Source organism: Oxyura jamaicensis, chromosome 7, assembly GCF_011077185.1.
Source record: "Oxyura jamaicensis isolate SHBP4307 breed ruddy duck chromosome 7, BPBGC_Ojam_1.0, whole genome shotgun sequence".
In the NCBI taxonomy this organism is placed as follows: domain Eukaryota; kingdom Metazoa; phylum Chordata; class Aves; order Anseriformes; family Anatidae; genus Oxyura; species Oxyura jamaicensis.
In genome coordinates this window covers 29,820,464-29,840,619 of record NC_048899.1, presented here as the reverse complement: position 1 = coordinate 29,840,619, position 20,156 = coordinate 29,820,464, and the positions used below count along the sequence as shown (strand labels likewise).

Below are 20,156 nucleotides of genomic sequence, written 5' to 3'. Positions count from 1 at the left end.
TAGCCAAGAATCCTCTTGCATTCTCTTTAATGTTGAGGGAGGGGATAGCAGATGTGGAACTTGAAATTAAAATGATTCTTTCTAATCACCTTACAAACTCTGGATTTGCTAATGAAATTTGGGAGGGCATGAGAAGCCTTAGGGAAAACACAGCCAGTGGCTCTGGAAACTGATGGAGTTGGAGTTTTAAACGTGGATAAACACTGGAGTGAAGTGTGTAACTACCATAAAGAATGGGACACAGTGAAAACTGGGAGGATGAGATAGATCATTGGGTTTCAGCTAGGGCAAAGCAAAACCAAAACCTCAAGAAATCCTCAAGACTTGTTCTGCTCTTAATCTTTCCCTACACTGTGACTTCTCCATTTATTTATTTTTTTCTTTTTTTTTTTTTAAGAGATCATCAGATTCTGCTGAGACAGAAAATCTCCCTGAGCCCCCAGCTGTGGTCAGGAAATACAAGGTAAGTCAGGCCTGTCTCACCCCCAGTGGAATCAAACTGACTGCTTTAGAAGAGAGGCAGATGCTGGATCTCACAGCGTGGGAGCCTGGGCAGAGAGCACAGCAGGATTTGTAGCTTCAAGGCTTTGGGACACAGACTGTTTGGAGGAGTCAGAAGAATCAGACTGTCTAGCTGTGTCCTGTGGGCAGTAACTTTCCATTTGGGGTGGATGGGAAGGGAAATCGGAAGCATGCAGCCATGACCAGAGAAAAATAAGCAGAAAAGGTGCACATGGGCAGGGGGGTTGCTTTCTGGGGGTGAAAGGGCTGCAACAGCCCTGAGGGCCCAGGGGAGATAGCCAAAGCCCTGCTGATGCCTGGGGCTGGTGCTCTGGGCAGCAAGGAGGGGACAGGCATGGTTCCCAGCCTGGCTGTTTGTGCCTGATTGGGCTACTGCAATGCCAAGGCCGTTCAGATGCGGTCTCCTGAACAGCATCTGGTGGCTTCTGGGCTTTCCAGTTCTCACACCAGCGCTCACACATACACCAGCCTACCTGTGGCTAGAGGAGCAACTGAGAGCCTGCCGTTTCTCTCCAATAGACGCTGCCCCCTATTAAAAACCACCCTGTGCCCAATCTCCCTGCCGGACACTTGGAGAGGAGGCTGTTGTTGGGCAAAGAAGCCAGCCGGGTGTGGGTCAAACCAGAGCCTCCCAAGCCCGTCCTTTTACACCTTGCTGTGACAGCCAGGTCCCACTCTACTGAGGACTTCTTCAGGAACTTCCCCTCAGAGTTCCCCAAGTACTTCTTGCCGCGGTAAGAGACCTGTCCTTTTGGCTTGGCATCTCCATCTGAGCCAGGGCTGCCCCTGACCTGATACCCACTGAAGCTGGAGCTCTGCTCTGCTCCTCTCTAGTGCCTCACTATTGGCAGGAGGGGCTTTCCTTTCCCTGATATGAGCTGACATGGCCTGTTTCTCTCCCTCTCTTGAGAGGATAGCCTAGTGTGGTCCAGGTCCTGATACTTATGGGCCCCAGCACCAAGGCCCTGATACTTATGGGACAAAGCCCAGGCTTAAATCATTGCCAGAAGGGCAGGAGTATTTAACAACGTGTAGTCCTTGGAAACCACTGGGCTTGGGAAAGCCTCTGTGGGATGCTGCAGCCACTTGTTGACACTAACATGAGCCAGGAACCACTCTTTGGGGTGCTGGGAAGAGAAGCATCCCATCGGGAGATACTGTCAGAGCTTAGTCCTCCTCTTTTCTGAATGTCCTTGCTGCTGTCACGTGTGTAGCAGCTCTCCCACCTCCCCCAGCACCCTGCACAGCTCCCTGCTTGCCTGCGGTGCTGCTGTTCAGCCAGGAGGCTGCAGGTCTGCAGGAGCTCAGTTCAGCAGCAGAACCACTGAATGAACAAATCTCTCTTTCCCAGCCCCTTCAGCCACCTACCGTTGAAGACCAAGCCTGTGGATGGGAATAAGGTCAGCAACGGGACGGAGATGGACCCCAGATTGCTATCCCTGGCCGCTGCCTCCAAACAGGAGCTGCAGATAGTGACTGACATCCTCACAGGGGTCCTCAGGTGCGTGTCCCTTCACACTCACCCTGTTCAGAGCCCCTGTCCTCCAGGTGTGTGTGTGCAGCACAGGCAGCCACCTGCTAATCCCACGGGATCTGTGCACTGACACTGCTCCAAAACAGGGGACGCAGCTTGCCTAAAGCTGCCCTGGGGTCTGCGAGCTCAGGAGTCCTGGTGTGACCGCCAAAGGCTTTCCTCCCCAGCTCTCTGCGCAGTGGTCAGTGTCACTGTCCTGAACCACGGTGCTCTGCCTGCCGTGGTCTTGCCTTGCCAACAGGCAGCACCCTGCAGATAGGCAGCCTTGGGGTTTGCCTATTCTGTTTGTCAGCTGCAGATGTCTAAAGAGAAAATACTAGGGAAGCAATGGCAGTTTCTTTAGCTCAAGCCATTGATATCAGCCAAGGTTTTCCCTCTGACTTGTTCTTACTTGTAATGATCCCCTGGGGTCACTCAGATACCTGATTTTCTGGGACTCACCCCTTATTTTCTTCCTCCCAGTGGCCTCTTGGAGAACACCCAGTTCCAAGACGCAGTGAAGAAATGTTTGGATGAACCCATCCCATATTTCTCCCAGTTCCGTTGTAAAGAATCAGCAGAGACACAAGACGGGGGACAGTGCACCACGGGCCCATCCAGGGGCTCTGCTTCCCCAGATCTTTACACTGAGGAGAATGGAGAGGGGGAAGAAATGAAGCAAGAATCTTCCCCCAGCAAGGAATTTCTGGAGTCTTGGGAGAGGCTGAGTGAGGTTTTTCACCACGAGCAGTTGAGGGAGCAGAAGGAGATGCTGAGCAGGTGAGGAGGAACTCACACAGAAGAAGTGTAAGTTGCACTGCCTGGCCAGAAAACCGTTTCTCCATCTGCCCTGTAGCCTTTCTGGGGTGTTCTGTGTGCTCTGTGGGGAAGCCCATGCTAGCCCACCCTCCCACCCCCCTAAGTGCAGTCTGGGAAGCGTGCAGGTTTGCTGCACCCTGGCGCTGAGCACTGGGCAGCACCAGGATGCTGATGCTGCGTGACGTCTGCTTTACACCTGGGCGCTTCTGGCTACGCCGGACGTCAGAAGGCAGTGTGTGCTTACCTCGCCTTTGATTTTTACTGCAGTATTTCATCACGTGTTTACTGTGGCTACACCCTGGCACACTGCTACAGGCCATGAGCACATCCACAAATGCCAACTACAGCACAGCTTGGAGGGAAAAACACAGTAAAACTGCTGTTACCCCGCTCTGACCATGGTCAGGGCTGGGTGCCAGCTGGTGGCAGTTCTGGGAGAAGGGTCAGCACCCAACTGCTCAGGGCTTGGGTTCATTGGCCTCAGCATGTAGGAAGCAGCGTGTGCTCTTCTGCTGTGCCTGGGGGGAGCCACAGCAAGCAGCCTTCCTTATCGGCTTTCTGATAACCATCCTCTGCCTGTACTCTTGTCCCTCCAGGCATCCAGCCTTTGGGACCCTGGTGGAGCTGGTGCTGGAGAACACTCTGCAGAACATCCTGATCGAAGCCAGCCGTGGGGAGGTGGTGCTGACAGCCCGGCCCAGGGTCATCGCTCTGCCCCCCAGCCCTTTCCGAAGGTAGCAGAGCGTATCTGTTCCGTGCTGGGGGGCAGGAACTGGCCTTAATGCGTCAGGTTGAGGCACAGCCCGTGTCAGGCTGGGGAGCCCAGCACAAGACTTTCTTGGGAGCGTGCTCAAGGAGCAGGCAGCACATCCTCTGGCAGCAGAAAGGGGGCAAAGCTGCCCTGGTCCAAGGTGGCGTGGGATCTGGTTGGGTTGAGGGATTGGCCACAGAAGGGGAAGCAGATCTGGGACTGAGGGCAAAGAATGAGGATTTGTCCAGGCCTGGGGATAAGTACAGGGAGAGGGTGTCAAGGGAGGGTTGTTGAATGGAGAGGTCATCTCCAGAGTTGCAGAAGTCTTGTCCAGATGGAGGGTGGATGTTCCCTGTGATCCCTCGGGGAGGGATGGCTGTCTGGGGGGAGGTGGCAGCAGCAGGCTGCACTCTCCCCACTCCAAAGGCAATTTCATTTCCTTCAGAATCACCAATCCAGCACCCCAAAGCTCAAGAACATAGCTGTGACACAACGTGCTGCTTGGGCTCTGCAAGCGTACCTAGTGCCTGCACCCCTCATCCCACCGCTGTGAAGTCCAGAGCAGCTCTGACCCTCCCACACCACGACTTGAACTCAGCCTGCTGGCCACCTCCAAGGACATACGTCCTGCCTGTGTCCTCAGCTCCAGCTTAGATCCTCCAGCAGCTCCACAGCAGAGTTCATGGGATCTCTTCTTCCTGTGGCTGGCCACCTCATCGGAGAAGGACCTCCCTGCGCTCTGGGAGCATACGGACAGCCCCTGTCACTGCTCCCAGTGCCCTCAGTCTGTGCCAGCTGGGAGAGGAGCGGAGCCTGCTTTGAGGAAGGACTAACAGCCGGGCACCGAGGTGCTGAGCCCCCGCTGCCCCCCAGCAGGGAGCAGGAGCCGAATCCTCCTCCCCTCCTTGCTCCCGTGGCTGCTCTGCGGGTCCCCCATACACCAACCCAGCCCGTGCGTGCAGCTGCAGGGCTTCCAGCCCGCTTGGCAGCCCAATAAAAGGAGATGGGCACAGCCACCGGCGTGTAATATAACGTGGTCAGTGCCTCTGGGCTTGTAGCGCCCAGGACCAGCTCTCCCCTTTTAAAACTGCGAGGTCTCACCTGGGGAAGGAGCGGGGTTTGTCACAGCCGGGAGGTGGCAGTGTTAGTTCTGGGAAACCCCCGGTGCCAGCGCCGAGCTCAAGGCTGTGCCCGCTGCTCCCCGCAAAGCAGGGGAGCATCTCCCCCCTTCTGCAGCCCCGGCGGGCTCTGCTGCGCCCGGGCACCCTGCTCCGGCCAGGATGCTGCTGGCATCCCTCCCCGAGCCCCCCTGCCCTGCCTCCCCAGGGCCACGGCTGCACACTCTCCCCTTGCAGCCCGCAGGAAAACCACACACTGCGGGCTGCTTTTGCCCTGCTTGGCAGAGGGCAGGTGCTGCTGCGCCCGGGGGTGCTGCTGCTCTCGCAGAGCTCTGCTCGGCGCAGGAGCCCTGCGTGCCGAACCGTTTCTGAGCCCCAGGGCTGAGCTGTTCCTCTTGCTGCAGATACAGCAGAGGCACTGCCAGCTCCTGAGCTCAGCCTGGGGGCTCCACGTGGCTCCTGGATCCTTCTCACCAGGCGTGCTGCAGACCCTTCCCAGCACGCTGGGTGCCAGATCTCCCACGGCAGCATTTCTGCCTTCCTCTGGGCCCCGCTTGGTGCCGAGCAGGGGCTGGGCGCCATCTCCATCCTCCCCAGCTCAAGGCTGCAGCAGCCCAGCCTGGCTGTTTGGTCCACTTGGGGTGAATCTGCCTGGCACTGGCTCCTCGCTAGGATTTTCTCAGCACAGATCCCATGACTGGCATCCCAAAACGGGTAACATGGGCAGGGGCAGGAGCCTTGCCATCCTCCTCAATGCCCGCAGATGCCCGCAGGAGCCCAGGGGCAGCCTGGAGCAGTGGAGATGAGATGAATGAGTTTGCCCATCGTTGGGCTGGCTGCATGGTGATGCCCTCCTGTCTGCACTGCTCCCTCCTCTGCCTTGCAGGACAGGTAGGTTGATGTGGGGAGCACTGTGTGTTCCTCCCCCCTGTCCTTGTTCTCCCATGCTGAATACGACGTGGACAAAACAGAAGTAGCACTGCACTTGCCAGCTGGAGCAGTACGAGGGCCCTGAGACAGTGTCTTCAGCAATGGGTCAGGGAACAAGAGGCCTGGGAGCTACCTGCCGAGCTGAGAGAGAAAGCCCTCCTCCCTCAGCCCTTTGCAGCTGCTGCGAGATGGTTCTGTGCCACCTCTGCTCCAGGTCTCATCTGGCTCCTGTCAACCAGAGCCACTCAGCGTGCACTAAGCAAACCCATTAGCACCCGTCACACACTTTTCTCCTTTTCTCCTCACCCGATTTACAAAGACACTGGGAACAGCCCCTTTGTGGGACTGGGAAAGTCCTCTTTCTTCTTCTCAAGCTGAGAAGGGCCCCGGACGATTTTGGAAGACACACACGTGTGTGCGCACAGCCTCGTGTGTATGGGCTGGCCGGGCAGAGCTCCTCCAGGGGCCACAAATCCCTCCGGTGCTCCCCTGCTGCTGCCTCAGCACGGGGCGATGGAGCAGCCTGATGTTCCTTGTGGCGGGGATGCTGGGGCTGGTGCCTGCAGGAGGGTGGCTGAGGGCGAGCGTGGCGAGCAGAGGGCTCCCCTCCTCCTGCGCTGGTTATCAGCAGCCTCGGTCACCAGGCAGTTAAGGCAGCACACAACAGGGCTTTTCTTCTTGGCTGCTGGTCCTGGCTCCCAGGGAGGGGTGAAATGGCCTTGGGGCAGGTGGGCAACAGAAGCTATCCAGAATCCCATTAAAACATTTAACACCTGCTGAATCGTGCCATTGTCTGGGAGATAAAGGGAAGGGAACAAAGCTGCTCTTGGTCTTCCCTGCCAGGGTGTCTGCAGGGCTCTGCTGTCCCACTGCAAGGAGAAGCCTGAATCCCCACCACAACCCACCTGGTGTGACCCCATCTCCACGTAGGAATGGGGACAGTGCCGGGGGACAGCCCCCCGGGACCCGGCTGGCTTCAGCCCCTTCTCCTCCCGTACTGAGCATTAGGTAGGACTGGGCCTGCCCCGAGCAGCCTGCAGCATCCGCACGGTCAGGGCGATGTCTGGAGAGCAAACCCATGACGGCGAGCTCCCCCAGCCCCGTGGCAGAGCTGGGCAGAGACCCCTCACCTCTGCTCTGCCGTGCCCGAGGTGCTGGGCTTGGCTGGCTCAGCCATGGTGCTTTGGTACCTGGGAGCGGTGACTTTTTTGGGGTCAGGATGCTGCAGGTGGCTTCTGACGGGCCCCGGAGGTGCTCTGACGTGAGCCAGCCGTTCCTCGTGGGGCAGCACAAACCCGTGGCTGGTGTGAGAGGAGGCTGAGCCTGCCTGTGCCAGGGCCAGCCCCGCTGGGTGCGTGCGCAGGGGCTCGGTCCTTGGCACTGCCCGCCAGGGAAGAGCGCACGGAGGCAGTTTCTTTCACTGGCAAAACTCCTGGCAAAGAGGGTAAGGGTGGCCGATGCCAGCTCCACCCAGCTCCTTGCTGCGCCAGGGCTGGGTGGGCAGCCTGCAGGACCCCTGCCCCAGCAGGCAGGAGGGCCGGAGCCCGCCTCTCAAAATCCCGACTCTGCCAGAGACGAGTCTCCAAGGAAGAAGAGCGGGGTGGCAGTGGCTGATAAGGATCTGCCACTATCCACTTACACGTGGGAATCCATTTACTGCGACCTGCGAGCACGCCCTCGGTCCGGAGAGGGTGACAGCGGCAGTTTCTAATGCGCTCCCAGGAGCCAGGACACCTGCAGGTGTCTGCCGTGGGGGTTAAAGCAGTGTAACACCCTTCCCCACCCGCAAACACTCCCATCTACACAAACAAACACACCAGTGCACTCGCACAAAGGAGCTTCTCCTGCCACCGCAGTCGCGCTTCATGCTCTGTTATCCAGGGAGCTGCGGGTGCCAGAGGCACCCGGAGAGATATCCCAGCTCCTGCCGAGGCCTGGCAGGGCTGAGGAGTATTCACAGCTTATTTCTGGCCCCCACGGGCTCTGCTCGCGCCCCAGAGAGCCAGCATGGGCTCTCAGCCCACATTTCCCAGCCCGGTGCCTGCGGAGGCTGGAGCAGCCCGGGGCTGAGGTGACCCCAAGGCGAGGCGAGGCGCACGCAGCGAGACACGTCCTGTTCTCACCGCTGCGCCGGGCGAGCTGGCTGCCGGCCGATGGGGCAGTGCTGGGAAGGCTCCCAGAGAGCGGGCAGAGGTGTTCCATCCAGCTCTGCTCTGCCGCCCAAACCCGGGGGCCGGGGGCTCCTGGGAGCGAAGCGAGCATCGCCCTGGTGCGCCCGAGGTGCCCTCAGCACGAGGAAGGGGCCTGGGGTGGGCACCAGGGGGTCCTCACCATCAGCCAGGCTGTTTGGGGAGGCGGTGGCTTTGCTTTCCTGCCCCAGGACCTCGCTGCTCCCTCACCTTTCAGCAGCCCAGAGCAGCCCCCAGGCGGGGCACCCCGCACCTGCCTCCCCCGGCCCCCCTGCTCCGCCGGCCTGCTCTCCCCTCACCCCTGGCTGCAAAGTGAGCCGGGCAGGTGGGTGGAAAAGTGACAGCTGGTGTTGTTCCAGCGCAGGTTAATGAATGTCTCCTCCTCTCCCCCCACCACCTCCTCCTCCTCCCCACCGCCCGCCCCAGCACCCAGGCTCCTGGCTCCTATCAGCCCATCAGGCTCCCATTAACAAAGGCAGCCCTGGAGAGTTTGCATAGAGACCTGCTCTGCCTCTAATCTAGGTGGGCTAATCGCCTCCCTTGCCCAGCCTGCCTTCCCTGGGTCAATATTTGCTCTGAGCAAACACAGAGCCGTGACAGGTGTGCTGGGGAGAAGGCTCGCGGCGGCCAGCCCAGCCCTCTCGCCTGTCTCTGCTCAGTCACATCTCTCCGGCCCCCCGACCGCCGGCCAGCCAGCGCTATTTTTATCAGGGCTATAAAAGCCCCATCCAGCCGGCGTCACCCTCATTTTCTGCTCGTGAGCCGGAGGGGGAAGGCGAAGCCGCTCACCTGCGAGCCGCCAGCGTGTCACCGGAGCCAGGTGAGGTGCTGCAGCCCCGCACGCCTGGGCTGGGGTCCTGCCCGCCCTGCCGGGAACAGGGAGCTGGGCACGGGGGTCCCACTGGGGACACCCGGGGGGCGAGCACCGGGAGCCCGGTGGAACCCCCAGCGGGAAGGGGATGGGCTCAGGGGATGCCGTCCCAGCTGTCTCCTTCCCTTAACTCTCCCCTTCTCTCTCACCTGCATTTTCCATTCCTTTCTGTTCCCCTCCTCCATTTACTTTCCCCCTTTCTTTCTTCCTTCCTTCTCTCTATTTTTTTTCCGCGGTCCCTCCCCACCCCGCGGTGCCAGTTTAACCCGCCCCTGCTCTGTTTGGCTTTCCCAGGCAGCAGGTGTCGAGCATCCAACCAACCTCCCGGACTTTACCCCGCCGGAGCTGGCTGGGGGCAGCGGCTGCGGCGAGGACATCGGCACCCGGCTGGGGATGCGGGACGGCGAAGGGGCTCCTGGCAGCACCCCCGGCCGAGCCCGGAGCGACTTCTGCACTTGCCTGGCGTCGAGCCCCACGTGCAAGACCTGACCTGAACGTTTTGTTCGTTCGGCTCGCGTTAGGCAGGTCCAGCCCATCTGCAAGCACCCGCGCCGTGCCGGGGCGGCACGTCCCGTGCGCCACGCGGCTCGCAGCCCACGCAGAGCGCGCACACCCGTGCGGGACGCGCGGGCTGGTTTGCGGCAGCTGCGACCCCGTGAACGTACAGCCCGTGGGACACGCACACAGCACGCAGCCTTCACCCACACACACGGGCGCAGGGTGGCACGGGCGACACGCTCTCGGCAGGCGGTGCCCGCAGAAGACGCAGCGTGCGTGCAACACGCGCGAGCGCCACGGGACGTGCACGCAGGACACGGGACCCGCGTGCCGTTTGCACACGTGGCAGTGGTGACACCCGGCACTGCAGGCAGTGACACGGGGACACACGCTAGGTGTGCCCAGGGCACCAGAGGAAAGCCACCCACCCGTGACACGCTAGGCACACGCGTCCCACCTGCCGGCAGCAGCCTGGCCGTGTGCCCGCCAGCAGCAGGGCGCAGCTCCAGGTAGGTCTCAACGGTCTGCTGGCACCGAGGGAGCCACCGGGGAGGTAGAGCAAGAGCAGGGCAGAGGAATGGGGGGGTGGCATCCTTTCCCTGCCTGTGCACCGGGCTGCCCGGGCCAGGCACGTGGTCCTGCTGCTGCCCACGCTGCTACGGAACGGTCTGGGGGATCTGGCAAGCTGCGGGGGGCTCCTCCAGGACAGCCTGCTCAGTGCCTACCCCACGCTCAAAGCACGCTGCAGGGCTTGACCTGGATTTCTGCTCCCCTCCCTGGCCAGCACAGAGCCCGGGGCTGCTCCTTGCCCTGCGGAGACAGGAGGGAGTCCCGGAGAGCTGGGACAGCGACGGGTCAGCCCAGGATGTGCACCGTGCCTCTGTGCCTGGCCATGCCTGGCACTCTGCAGATTTCCTGAGAGCCCTGGGCAGCTCCTGTCCTGCCCTCTGAGCTCTGCCCCCAGGCACTCCCCACAGGCACTTGTTCTTCTTCTTGGGGGTAGGACCGAGCTGTGCTCAGGGATGCTCTGAGTCTACCAGTGGGTCCTGAGCCCTGCCTGCGGCGTCGGCAAACACCACGAAGGCTGAGCCTTGTGTGCTGCGGGACGGGGTGACTGCTGCTGCTTTCCCTCAGCCCCACCTGGTCCCTGCACAGGATGAGGCTCAGCAGCCCCTGAAATTGAGCACGTCCCTGAGCAGATGCTTGGAACATCTCCAGCAGGTGGTTGGGGAAAGCATCAAAAGCACGGGGCGAGGAGCCCCCCCGTCTCTTGGTAGCCAAGCGCCCATCGCAGCCCGGGGACAGCCAGCACACGGCGTGCTGACACTGCCCAGAGGCTGCCCATCTCGGCCCTGCGGCCACGGGCTGCTCCGGGCCGCGTCTCTGGGCTCTGTCTCCTGCCACCAGGCCTGGCAAAGTTGAAAAGCTGAGAAAGCACAACACACGCCCCGGTACGCACAAACCCCTGCAGCTGCCCCAGGATCAAACAGAGCACGATTAGCAGCGCTGAGCAAAGCCAGACCCCGCCGCCCGTGCTGCTCCAGCTGCCGCACGTGTGTCCCCGCGGGGGCACAGCCCGGCACAGATGCTATCTGCAGCAGCGGGGCACGGGAGGTGCTGCCCTGCCGCAAACCTGCCCTTGGGGACTCCGGGCTCTGTGGGGCTGCGTGGTGCCCTAGCACAGCCCGAGTCCGTTAGAGACCATGGGGTGCCCCAAAAAAAGCCTCTTTGGCTTTTCAGGGGATCCTGGCAGCGGCTGGAGCCAGGCCCGGTGTCCCAGTGGGAAAAGGGGACGCCCGCAAGCAGCCGCACCACAAATTGCCCCCAGCTCCCCTTACGCACCATCCCCAGCTCCCGTGCCGGTGCCAAGGCTGCACCAGGCTGGCAGGTGACAAGGCGCAGGGGATGTGGTGACACCACACGCCGTCCCCCACCCCCCCCAGCCCCCAAACGGCCATTTGCATCCCACTGGGCTCCCGGGGCCCCGGGCTGGGGATTTGCATGGTGCGGGAGGATTTGCATGGGGAGAGCAGGGCGCGGGAGGAGCGCTGAGGAGGCACCTGTTCCCCAGCGTGCGTTTGCATAGCGGTGTGTTTGCATGCAGGTGTGCGTGCGGGTGTGCGTGCGGGTGCTTGCACACGGCTGTGAGTGTGTGCGCGGCTCCGTGCGTGTGCGTGCGCCCTCGCTGGGGGAACCACGTGGAGCTGGCGGTGCCCTCGCCGTGCTCGCTGCTCCGCGTGCCGGTGCGTGTGCGTCGTGTGCAGGGCTGGGTGTGGGTGCGAGGAGAGGCGTGTGCTGTGTGAGCTGCGTGTCCTGCCCAGCCCGGATGTTTTGTGCCATCCCAGGATGTTGTAAAGGCAGCCGGCTGCCCTCTGCACCCCAGTGCTACCCGGAGGGGACAGCCTGGGGACCAGCCACAGCACCCAGTGCCACTGGGGATGTGTGGGGACAAGCACAATGGGATCCAGGGGCTGATCCCCCCCTAACAGCCCACTTCTCCCCAGCCTGTTCACCACAGCACTGCCATGCCTGGAGGAGATGCTGGGGTGAGCAGGGGCTTCCTGCCCCAGCAAGGTCACCGTGTCCCTGTGCTGGCACCGCTGTGGGTACCCAGCCAGCTTGCAAGGTCTGGGCTAAGGAGACTGAAGCTGCTTGTGTCCCCAGGGCTGGGCTTGTCTGGGAGGTGGGGGTGTTGCTGAGCACCCCTGGCTCTCCCCAGCCTGTTCCTGGGCAAGGCAGGGACTGGGGTGCGGAGCAGCAGGGACTGTCCCAGCTGGGGTCCTGCGCTCCCCGTGGCAGGGTGTGTAGCCTCAGACACCATCCCCAGGCACTGGGGCTGTCCCACACGTCCCCTCCACTACTCACCTCCACAGAGCCCAGCCGGGACAAGCTCCTGGCTATCTGGCAGGTGGGGTGGAGGGGAGAGGTGGGTGCCAGGCACGGAGCTGCTCTCATCCTGCTCCTGGCCATGGGGAGCATCGGGCACGGGGTGGCACCAGCCTGTCATCCTCCTCCTGAACCCACAGGTCACCGGCACCCCAGGAGAAGGCTGCGAACCCCTTTGAGCAAACGGGTTAAGGACTGAAGTTGCAGGGCAGGCAGCCTGCCTGTGGACGAGGTGCTGAGCGGCGTGCTGGGGCTCCTGTCCCAGCTGTTGTGCCGTGCCGGGGAGCCCCAAGGCAGGATGTTCTGTCCTCACCGCGGCGCCTGGCTTGGCCCCCGCCTGCGCTGCCTCCTAATAGCTGCTGGAGGAGGGGAGCCGCGGCTGCCAGGCTCTCATCCCGCTGCCTTGGTGAGCGTCAGCCCAGCTTGGGACAAAAAAAAAAAGAGCCGACAGCTTTGCTGGTTCCCTGCCTCCATCCTGCGGCTCCCCAGGGCACCCTCTGTTCATTCAGTGGGTGTAAATCCAGGAGTGAGCCTCGATCCCTCCTGCCTGGCTGTCCCCAGCCCGTCACTGCAGCACGGCCAGCTCCGGAGGTGCTGCATGGCTTCTGGGGGACACGCTGGCTGTCCCCAGGCACCTGCGGCTCAGGGGAGCAGACAAACACAAGGTGGGGCAGGACCTTGGCCAGGCACGGGCTGACCTGGCAGCTCCTGGGTCTGAGGGAGATGGGAAGGGGGAAAACGCAAAGACAACTCAAAGAAACCCAAATCCTTGCAGCTGGCACCCCCACGGCAACCCCCGGTGCTGTAGGGGAAGCTGGGATGTGGGATCCATGCTTACCCCATGGCACCCCTCCAAACACGATGCGATGCACCTGCAGGTGGGGCTGGGGGCAGGTTGGATGTGCTCCCTCCGACCATCCTGCCCCGGCCCTCTGCGCTGGGCTGGGTGCTGTGAAGGGTCCCCCCAGGACGCTGTAGGTGTGGGGTGCCCTGCGGGGGGGCAGGCTGGGGACATCTGGGGTAACAGGCAGGAGGCTGGCACCAGCGGGCTCCCTTTCAGGTCAGAATCAGGACCCGAGGAGCAGCCACCAGTTCCTCTGCCCTGGTGCCTGGCAGGGTGGGATGGGCGTGAGGGGACCCCTGGGGCTGCGAGGGACCCGTCACCGGGGCCCCTTTTGGAGCAGCGCGGCCGGGTTTTGTCACGCTGTCAGCCCCGCGTCGGGGCCGGGCTGGCGCAGGGGCGCAGCACTTGCCACCTGCTCACAGCCAGGCTGTAATCCACAGGCAGGAGGTGAGCAGCTGGCGGAGCCTCCCTGACCTTCAGGTGGGATTAATCCCCATGGGAACAGCGGGGAGCAGGCAGGTGAGGCCACGGCTCCCCGCCGCAGCGTGGGGTCCCGGCAAGGCAGCCGGGGCTGGGGGGGACCGAGCGTCCCCGCGGCGCTGGGGACAGCCTGCCACCAAACTCAGGCAGGGCACATCCTGGTGCTGAGTGTGGTCCCCAGGAGCGCACCGGAGGAGCCCCAAGCCCCTGGGGGTGGCCGATGGGGACAGCGGGTGGCCAGCTCCGGGGCGCGATGGGGACGGGCGCAGCGATGCCCGGGGGACCCTCATACCCCAGGGGCTGGCGGCGTGCGTGCTGCGTGTGGGAGCTAATCCCGGGCACATCTGCCGGGCTGTTTGCCACCCCCGGGGAGTTTCCGGCTGCGGGGTGGGTGTGCAGGGAACACGTGTGTGCGGGGCGGCCGGCGTGTGCACAGCCACCTGCACAGTGTGTGCCCGCGGCCAGCACGGAGAGGGGACGAGTGGCACCGGGGTGCGGGGTTTGGGGGCCTTTGGGTTTGTATGGACCCCATTAGGGATTTATGCATCCTCGTGTGGCTGTGTTCGGAGCAGCCCCAGAGGGGAAATGCCTGGGGAGGGTTTCGTGCGGCCCTGCCGAGGAGGATTTCCCCCCAGCCTTGCTTCTCTGGGGGAAAAAAGGAAGAAAAAGGGGCTGGGTGGGGGGAACGACGTGCTGCCCCTGCTCTAATCAGCCAGACCCTGCAAATAAAAGCCACCTGTTCCAGGCCTGGCAGCAGGAAGCCATCCCCAGAGCAAACAGAGCACCAGGCAACTGGGAAAAAGGCAAACAGGGGCCGTGCCGGCTCCATCTGCTCCCTCCCGGCCCCGGCCCTGGATCTCCAGCCCCTGGAGGCGTCAACGCAGCCCCGAGTGGGGCTGGGGCAAAGCAAGGGGACACGGGGAGGGGACTCCGGGGGCGGCTGTCCCAGTTGCCAGCCCAGATGCTCACGGTGACAGTGGGAAGGGCAGCATCACGCCGCGAGCCCCAGCTGTGCCCCAGCTGTGGCGGCAGCACCGGGATGCCCTGGCAGAGCCACGTCCCCTCCTGGGGACCACAGCGGGGGGGAGCGACCCCAGCCCGGGGCTGGCAGGGAGAAACCCGATCTGTTTTGCTGCTGCAGGGAACAGGCTGAGCTGGGAGGACACGGGGCCCTTATTAAATTAGCCTATGCAGCAGGCCCTGGGCGAGCAGCTGCCCTCAAGCAGACTCGCTGCCTGCCCCTGCCGCCCCCTGTCCCAATCCTGCAGGGGGTCCTGGGGGCTGGCAGGTGACCAAGCCGCCACGTGGGGATGCTGGATGGGGACGGGGACCACCCAGCACCGCTGGGGATGCTCAGTGGGGGGCAGGCTGCGTCAGCACCCTGGGGTGCAGTGGGGGAGGGCTCTGGGCACGGGGAGCCCCCCACCAGCTGGGCCCTTCTGTGGGTGCCCGGTGTGCCGGGGGGGTGCGAGGGCAAAGAAGGGGTGGAACGGGGCAGGGAAGCAAGGATGGGGCACGGCCTGCATCTGGGGGTGGCTTTCTCCCCTGTGCCCCCAACTCCCCCAGATGCTTTTGCTTATGGGGCTGCCTGTTAGGGCTGCCTGTATGCCTGCCCAGCACACCACCAGTGCCCTACAGACCCTACAGCACCATATCCAGCACCCCACAGGCTCCGTAGCACCGCCTGCATCCCACATATCCCACAGACCCCGTTGCAGGGGCAGGGTCCCCATCACATACCTCACAGTGCCCCCCACCCCGTAACCAGGCTGTCCCCACGCCCCACAGCACCCCGCACTAACCACTGCTCTGCAGCCTGACCCATCCTCCCCCAAGGGATGGGGCTGCCCAAACCCATCCCAGAAGAGGAGCCCCCGCGCACAGCTGTCAGTGCTGGGGACAAATGGGGACATGCTGGAGGGCAGAGGGGGGACAGGGAGGAAGGGAGGTGGACGGGGGGGGTGGGGGAGCCGGATGGATCCGTGCCCTCCCCAGCCCCATCAGGATGGGGTTGGGGTTTGGGATGGGGTTTGGGATGGGGAATTGCTGCACCCCAGGGTCTGTTACCCCCGGGCACCCCCTGCCCTCCCCGGGACCATCCCCATTCCCCCACCCTCTGCTCCCCCAGCGGCTCCCACCCCGTGCGCTGCAAGAGGAGGGGGTGTCGTGTGTCCCCCCCCCCCCCGCCCCCGCCATCTCCTGTCCCTCGTCTGGAGCCAGCTCCAACCGCTGCCAGGCTGCACCCTCTGCTGGGACCTGGAGGCATCGGCACAGGCGACACGGCTGGGGACAGCAGGCAGCAGCAGGGGACAGCCCGGGGGACACGGGGGCTCACTGCGGGGAAAGAGGTGCTGCCGGTGCCTGGGGACACGGGGACACGAAGGTGACCGGGGGTCCTGGTCCCTGCTGTCACCCCTCTGTCCCCAGTCCAGGCTGAGCAGGGGACTGCCGCCAGGCGCAGCTGTGCGGGGACACTGCGAGAAGCACTGCCACCGGGAGCCCTGTTTTGTCCTCATCCAGCCCTGGTGGGGCTGGGGGTGTCCCCGTGGCACCTCTGTCCTGGCGCTGGTCCCCTCCCGCTGTGTGACATCCCGTGCCTGGGCGGCAGGCACGGGGACCCCTGGGCATGGGGACGTGCCCGGCGCATTGCGAGCGGGCAGTGGGACACGGGGGGCTGCACGTCCCCCCGAGCCCACACCGGCCAAGCCCTGGCAGTGCCACGTCCCTGTCCCGCTGGCACCGGCGCCCTGGGAAAGGCAGCAGCCCCTAATCCCCGTGCCGAGCGGGGACATTGTCCGGGGGCAGAAAGGAAAGCGGTGCGTCAGGCCCTTGGCCCATTGTGCCCTGAGCCCCTGCGCAAACACAGCCCAGCACTTGCATTGTCAGCGCCGGGGGGGCGCGGGGGGGCCGCTCTCGCCACGCTGCCTGAGTGGAATGGACAGCGGCAGCCCGGCTGGGTGGGCGCCCCGGCCTCCCCCCCCCCCCCCGCTGACACAGCGCCTGCCCCCCCACCGCCACCCCCATTTCCCCTATATAGGGCCCGGGGAAAAGCTGGCCCCGGCACCGCCACCTTCGCCTCTGTGCCCTGCGACCAAGTAAGTACCAGGCTGTGAGCCCCCCCAGCCCCCCCCAACGCACAGCCGCTGCCACGCCGCCCTTGTCCCCCCCCCCACGAAGCCCCCCGGGGAACGGGCAGGGTGTGGGGTGCGTGGGTAGGGGGCTCAGCCTTGTGAGAGGTGCTCTGCCGGGGGGTGGGCTGTGTCCTGGGGGGGTCACGGCCACCTCCTGCTGGGTTCGGTGAGCAGGGTGACAGCACCCAGCTAACTCATTGCAGGGGGCTCGGGAGCAGGGAAGTGATGGCAGCCCCGGGCACTGGGTGTATCACTCGGAGAGACGGGGTGCTGCGAGTGCAGCTGGAGGGAAGGGGGCCGGGGGTGTCCCCCCCGACCAGCCTGGGAGGGCGAGGGGACGGTGGCACGGGATGGGGACACCCTGCCCGGGTGACGCCTGGGCTCTGCCCGCAGCCGAGCTCCCCGCATGACCAGCGAAGCCATGGACACCCTGGGGCAGTACAAGATCACGGTGTGGGAGGAGGAGAGCTTCCAGGGCAAGCGCTGCGAGTTCCTCATGGAGTGCCCCAGCATCATGGAGCGCAGCTTCCGCAAGATCCGCTCCATCAAGGTGGAGTCGGGCCCGTAAGTGTCCCCCCGGCACCCTCCCCGCCACCACGCTCCCGGGGGACTGCTCGGGAGCTGGGACATCCACCTCCGCCCTGGGCCTCACCGCGCAGCCTCCCCCCGTTGCGCCGTGCCTCGGTTTCCCCATCTGCCAAGCGGGGCTGCGTCCCTGAGCGCCGCCCTCCTCTCCCCTCCAGCTGGGTGGGCTTCGAGTACCCCGAGTACCAGGGCCAGCAGTTCATCCTGGAGAAGGGCGACTACCCCCGGTGGGAGGCCTGGAGCGGGAACAGCGGCTACCGCACCGAGCACCTCCTCTCCTTCCGGCCCGTCAAGTGCGCCGTGAGTGACGGGGGTCCCGGCGGGGCTGGGACCGGGGGCAGCGGGGACGGAGGGTGGACATGGGACAGACGTGGGGACGTGGGGTGGAGGGGCGGCTGCGCCCACTGGCTCCCTGCGAGCATCCTGAGATGCGCTTTAGGTCCAAAACGCAGCCCCTAACACCATCCCAACTCCTGCTCTGCGCACTGGCGAGCCACCTCCCAGGACGGGGTCCCCACATCTCATGTGTCCCCCCCCCCAGACCTGGCTTCCCGGGGCTGGGGGGAGCAGAGGGGAGCCGAGGAGATGTTTGGGGTCCGTCCTCCTCCCCGCTGGGGTACCCGAGCTGTGCCGTGCAGGCGCAGCCTCTATCGCTCCATCTGCAGCGATGCGGGTGCCTGCGATGCCGGCATGTCTGCGCCTCGGTGCGGGGGGCGTCCCCCCCCCCAACTTTTAATAATCACCAGGCAGATATGCTCGGGCTTTAATAAAGGGGCCGCGATAAGATCGCTCCTTGCTGGCAGGACTGCTCCGCGGTGCAGATGGATGCGCATGGGGGCTGGGCACATGGGGGGGGGAACGACAGGAGGGGGGACAGTGCCGCATCGCTCAGTGTCCCAGCCGTTAACTCCTGGGTGCCCAGCGCCCAACCAAACCCTACAGAGCTGGGGGGGGGGGGGCTCTTTCAGCAGCCTGCCTTGCCCTGCAGCCCTCCTGCAGCCTCAGGGAGCAGGAGGATGCTGGGGGCAGGAGCCCGTGTGGGTGCAGAGCATGTGGCTGCTGCCACCAAAGCCTGGTCCCCCCCAAGCTGTGCGTGGGGGCCACAGGGACACACGGGCAGCATCCTCCGGGCAGCCCCGGGGTGTCCTGGCGAGGCTGAAGCCCCCACCCCGTGGGCTCACAGCCTTGCACCAAGCGGGGGCACGGTCCCAGGGTGCGCCCTGGCACAACCCCCCGTGCCACGTCCCCCCAGCTGCCCCACTGACCCCGGCCCCGCTCGCTCCGCAGAACCACAACGACAGCAAAGCCATCCTGTACGAGGCGGAGAACTTCCAGGGGCACAAGTTCGAGCTGAGCGACGACTACCCCTCGCTGCAGGCCATGGGCTGGGGCAACAAGGAGGTGGCGTCCATCAAAGTGAACGCTGGAGCGTGAGTCCTGCTGGTGGGGGGGGGGGGGGGTGCAGAGAGAAGGGCCTCGGAGAGCACAGCCCCACGGATGGGGGACCCCAAAATGAGGGGACTCTGCCCGCTCCCCTGCCCTTGGAAATCCATGCCGTGGGGGTGTTTCTGTGCTCCCCGTCCCCACCGTGGGGCCGAGAGGATGGGAAGGGGGAACGCGGCGTGGGGCTCTGAGCCAGGGGTGTCCCCGCAGGTGGGTGGCGTACCAGTACCCAGGCTACCGGGGCTACCAGTACGTGCTGGAGCGGGACAGGCAGAACGGCGAGTACAAGAAGTACAGCGAGTACAGCAGCCAGGCCCACACCAACCAGATCCAGTCCATCCGCCGCATCCAGCACTGAGCAGGGGCAGGGCGTGCGCCCCCGCAGCCCCCGGCTGCCGTGCCGTAGACCTGTACCTGGTAGCGAATAAAGGCATTTGTCAAAAAAAAAAAAAAAAAATCCCCCCAAAAAGTGTGTTCCTGCCTCTGCTCTGCTCCTCGGGGCTGTGGGATCCCCCTCGGGGCAGGAGGCGGGGTGCCTGCCCCAGCCCTGCTGCCCCCCGGCACCGTCCCGGCCTGGATGCAGTTTCCCGTTCCCCTGCCAGGATCGGGCCCGTGGCCACCTCCACGCTGAGATCTCCGCACCCCCCCTGGGTCCCCTGGTCCCCATGGGTGGGGGGCAGAGGGGATACAAACGGCTCCTACCCCTGCGGTGCTCCGGCTGGGGAGATGGGGCCTATTGGCCTTACTGGGGGGTGGGAGGTCTGGGGGGGTCGTGCTGCTCCCTGGCTCTGTGCTGGGGAAGGTGATGGCCACAGAGCCTCTGGGCACAAGGTCCCCAGTGTGGGAGACGGATTCCTGCCCCTTGGGCATGGGGAAGAAGGGGGGCACGGGGCTGGTCTGGGTGAGGGGGGGCTGGGACAGATGGGGTGCCCCAGTCGGGGCAGTGCCGAGGGCGCTGGCTTACAGAGGGGGTGCGCTGGGGGGTGCTGGGGGCACTGGCCAGCACCAGGGAGTGCAGGGGAATGTCCCGTTCACGGTGGCAAAACTCAGGGCTAGGGTTTGGATTCCAGGCCAGGAGGACCTGGGGGCAGGCGAGGGGGCTCAGCTCACTGCTGCCAGCACCCCTGGGGGCCGGTTCCCCGTTTCCCCCCCCCCCCCCCGGCCCAGCCACGCCAGCACATCCGTGCCAGCATCCGGCTCCGGCTCCGCCTGGGCACACCGGGAGCCCCACCCAGCCTCCTCCTCCTGCACCCTTTCCCAGCCTCCTCATCCTCTCCCATCTCGCTCCGGCACCCCCAGCTGTCCCGGGGCGCACACCTCCCCTCGGCACCCCGAGGTGCTCCCCGCACCCGGGGCATCGCAGGAAAGCAGAGTCACTGGGTGCTTGGGTGCCTGGCTGCCTGCACGGGTGGCCTGGGGGCTGCACCCAGCAGGACATGGGGCTGGGGAGGGTCTGGGACGGGCTGGGGGTCTTGGCAACCCCAATATCAGTGTGCACACCCTGCACCCACTGTCCCGGGCTGCGCGCACATTGCACGCATGAGCGTGCACACCAGCGTGTGCGTGCACGCCCCGT

The 20,156-nt window shown here is 64.4% G+C and overlaps 2 protein-coding genes across 10 annotated transcripts in view; both read left to right on the top strand.

The window, feature by feature from the left end:
* Positions 1-17,719, top strand: part of CFAP65 (cilia and flagella associated protein 65) — a 43,174-nt gene extending 25,455 nt beyond the window's left edge. For 2 of the 7 annotated variants that reach the window (XM_035332187.1, XM_035332192.1), the window contains 7 exons: positions 398-463; positions 1,042-1,256; positions 1,883-2,023; positions 2,519-2,815; positions 3,451-3,588; positions 4,051-4,088; positions 4,486-4,607. In XM_035332187.1, the coding sequence (XP_035188078.1) occupies positions 398-463; positions 1,042-1,256; positions 1,883-2,023; positions 2,519-2,815; positions 3,451-3,588; positions 4,051-4,087 (894 nt within the window). In that variant the 3' untranslated portion in view covers position 4,088; positions 4,486-4,607. Of the gene's footprint in view, positions 1-397; positions 464-1,041; positions 1,260-1,435; positions 1,461-1,882; positions 2,024-2,518; positions 2,816-3,450; positions 3,630-3,842; positions 4,090-4,485; positions 4,608-5,124; positions 5,222-17,709 lie in introns of those variants that run through there. The other 5 variants (XM_035332188.1, XM_035332190.1, XM_035332189.1 and 2 more) reach the window with 5 other exon arrangements.
* CRYBA2 (crystallin beta A2) lies at positions 8,626-19,031 on the top strand. 3 transcript variants are annotated; one of them, XM_035332197.1, is made up of 6 exons: positions 8,626-8,662; positions 16,459-16,516; positions 16,946-17,116; positions 17,296-17,437; positions 18,425-18,567; positions 18,791-19,031. In XM_035332197.1, exons 3-6 carry the CDS (start codon positions 16,959-16,961, stop codon positions 18,936-18,938), a joined length of 591 nt encoding a protein of 196 aa, XP_035188088.1. In that variant the 5' UTR covers positions 8,626-8,662; positions 16,459-16,516; positions 16,946-16,958; the 3' UTR covers positions 18,939-19,031. The 3 variants fall into 3 exon arrangements, with proteins under 3 accessions (XP_035188088.1, XP_035188087.1, XP_035188086.1); XM_035332196.1 differs by lacking the exon at positions 8,626-8,662 and adding an exon at positions 9,404-9,720; XM_035332195.1 differs by lacking the exon at positions 8,626-8,662 and having other exon boundaries at positions 16,096-16,516.
* Positions 19,032-20,156: the final 1,125 nt, after the last annotated feature.

Excerpts from the sequence above, each read along its gene's own strand:
- CRYBA2 (XM_035332195.1), top strand. The coding sequence starts at position 16,356 with ATGGACAGCGGCAGCCCGGCTGGGTGGGCGCCCCGGCCTCCCCCCCCC. Across the intron at positions 16,517-16,945 it reads CCTCTGTGCCCTGCGACCAA|CCGAGCTCCCCGCATGACCA; the intron begins GTAAGTACCAGG and ends CTCTGCCCGCAG. Across the intron at positions 18,568-18,790 it reads ATCAAAGTGAACGCTGGAGC|GTGGGTGGCGTACCAGTACC; the intron begins GTGAGTCCTGCT and ends GTGTCCCCGCAG.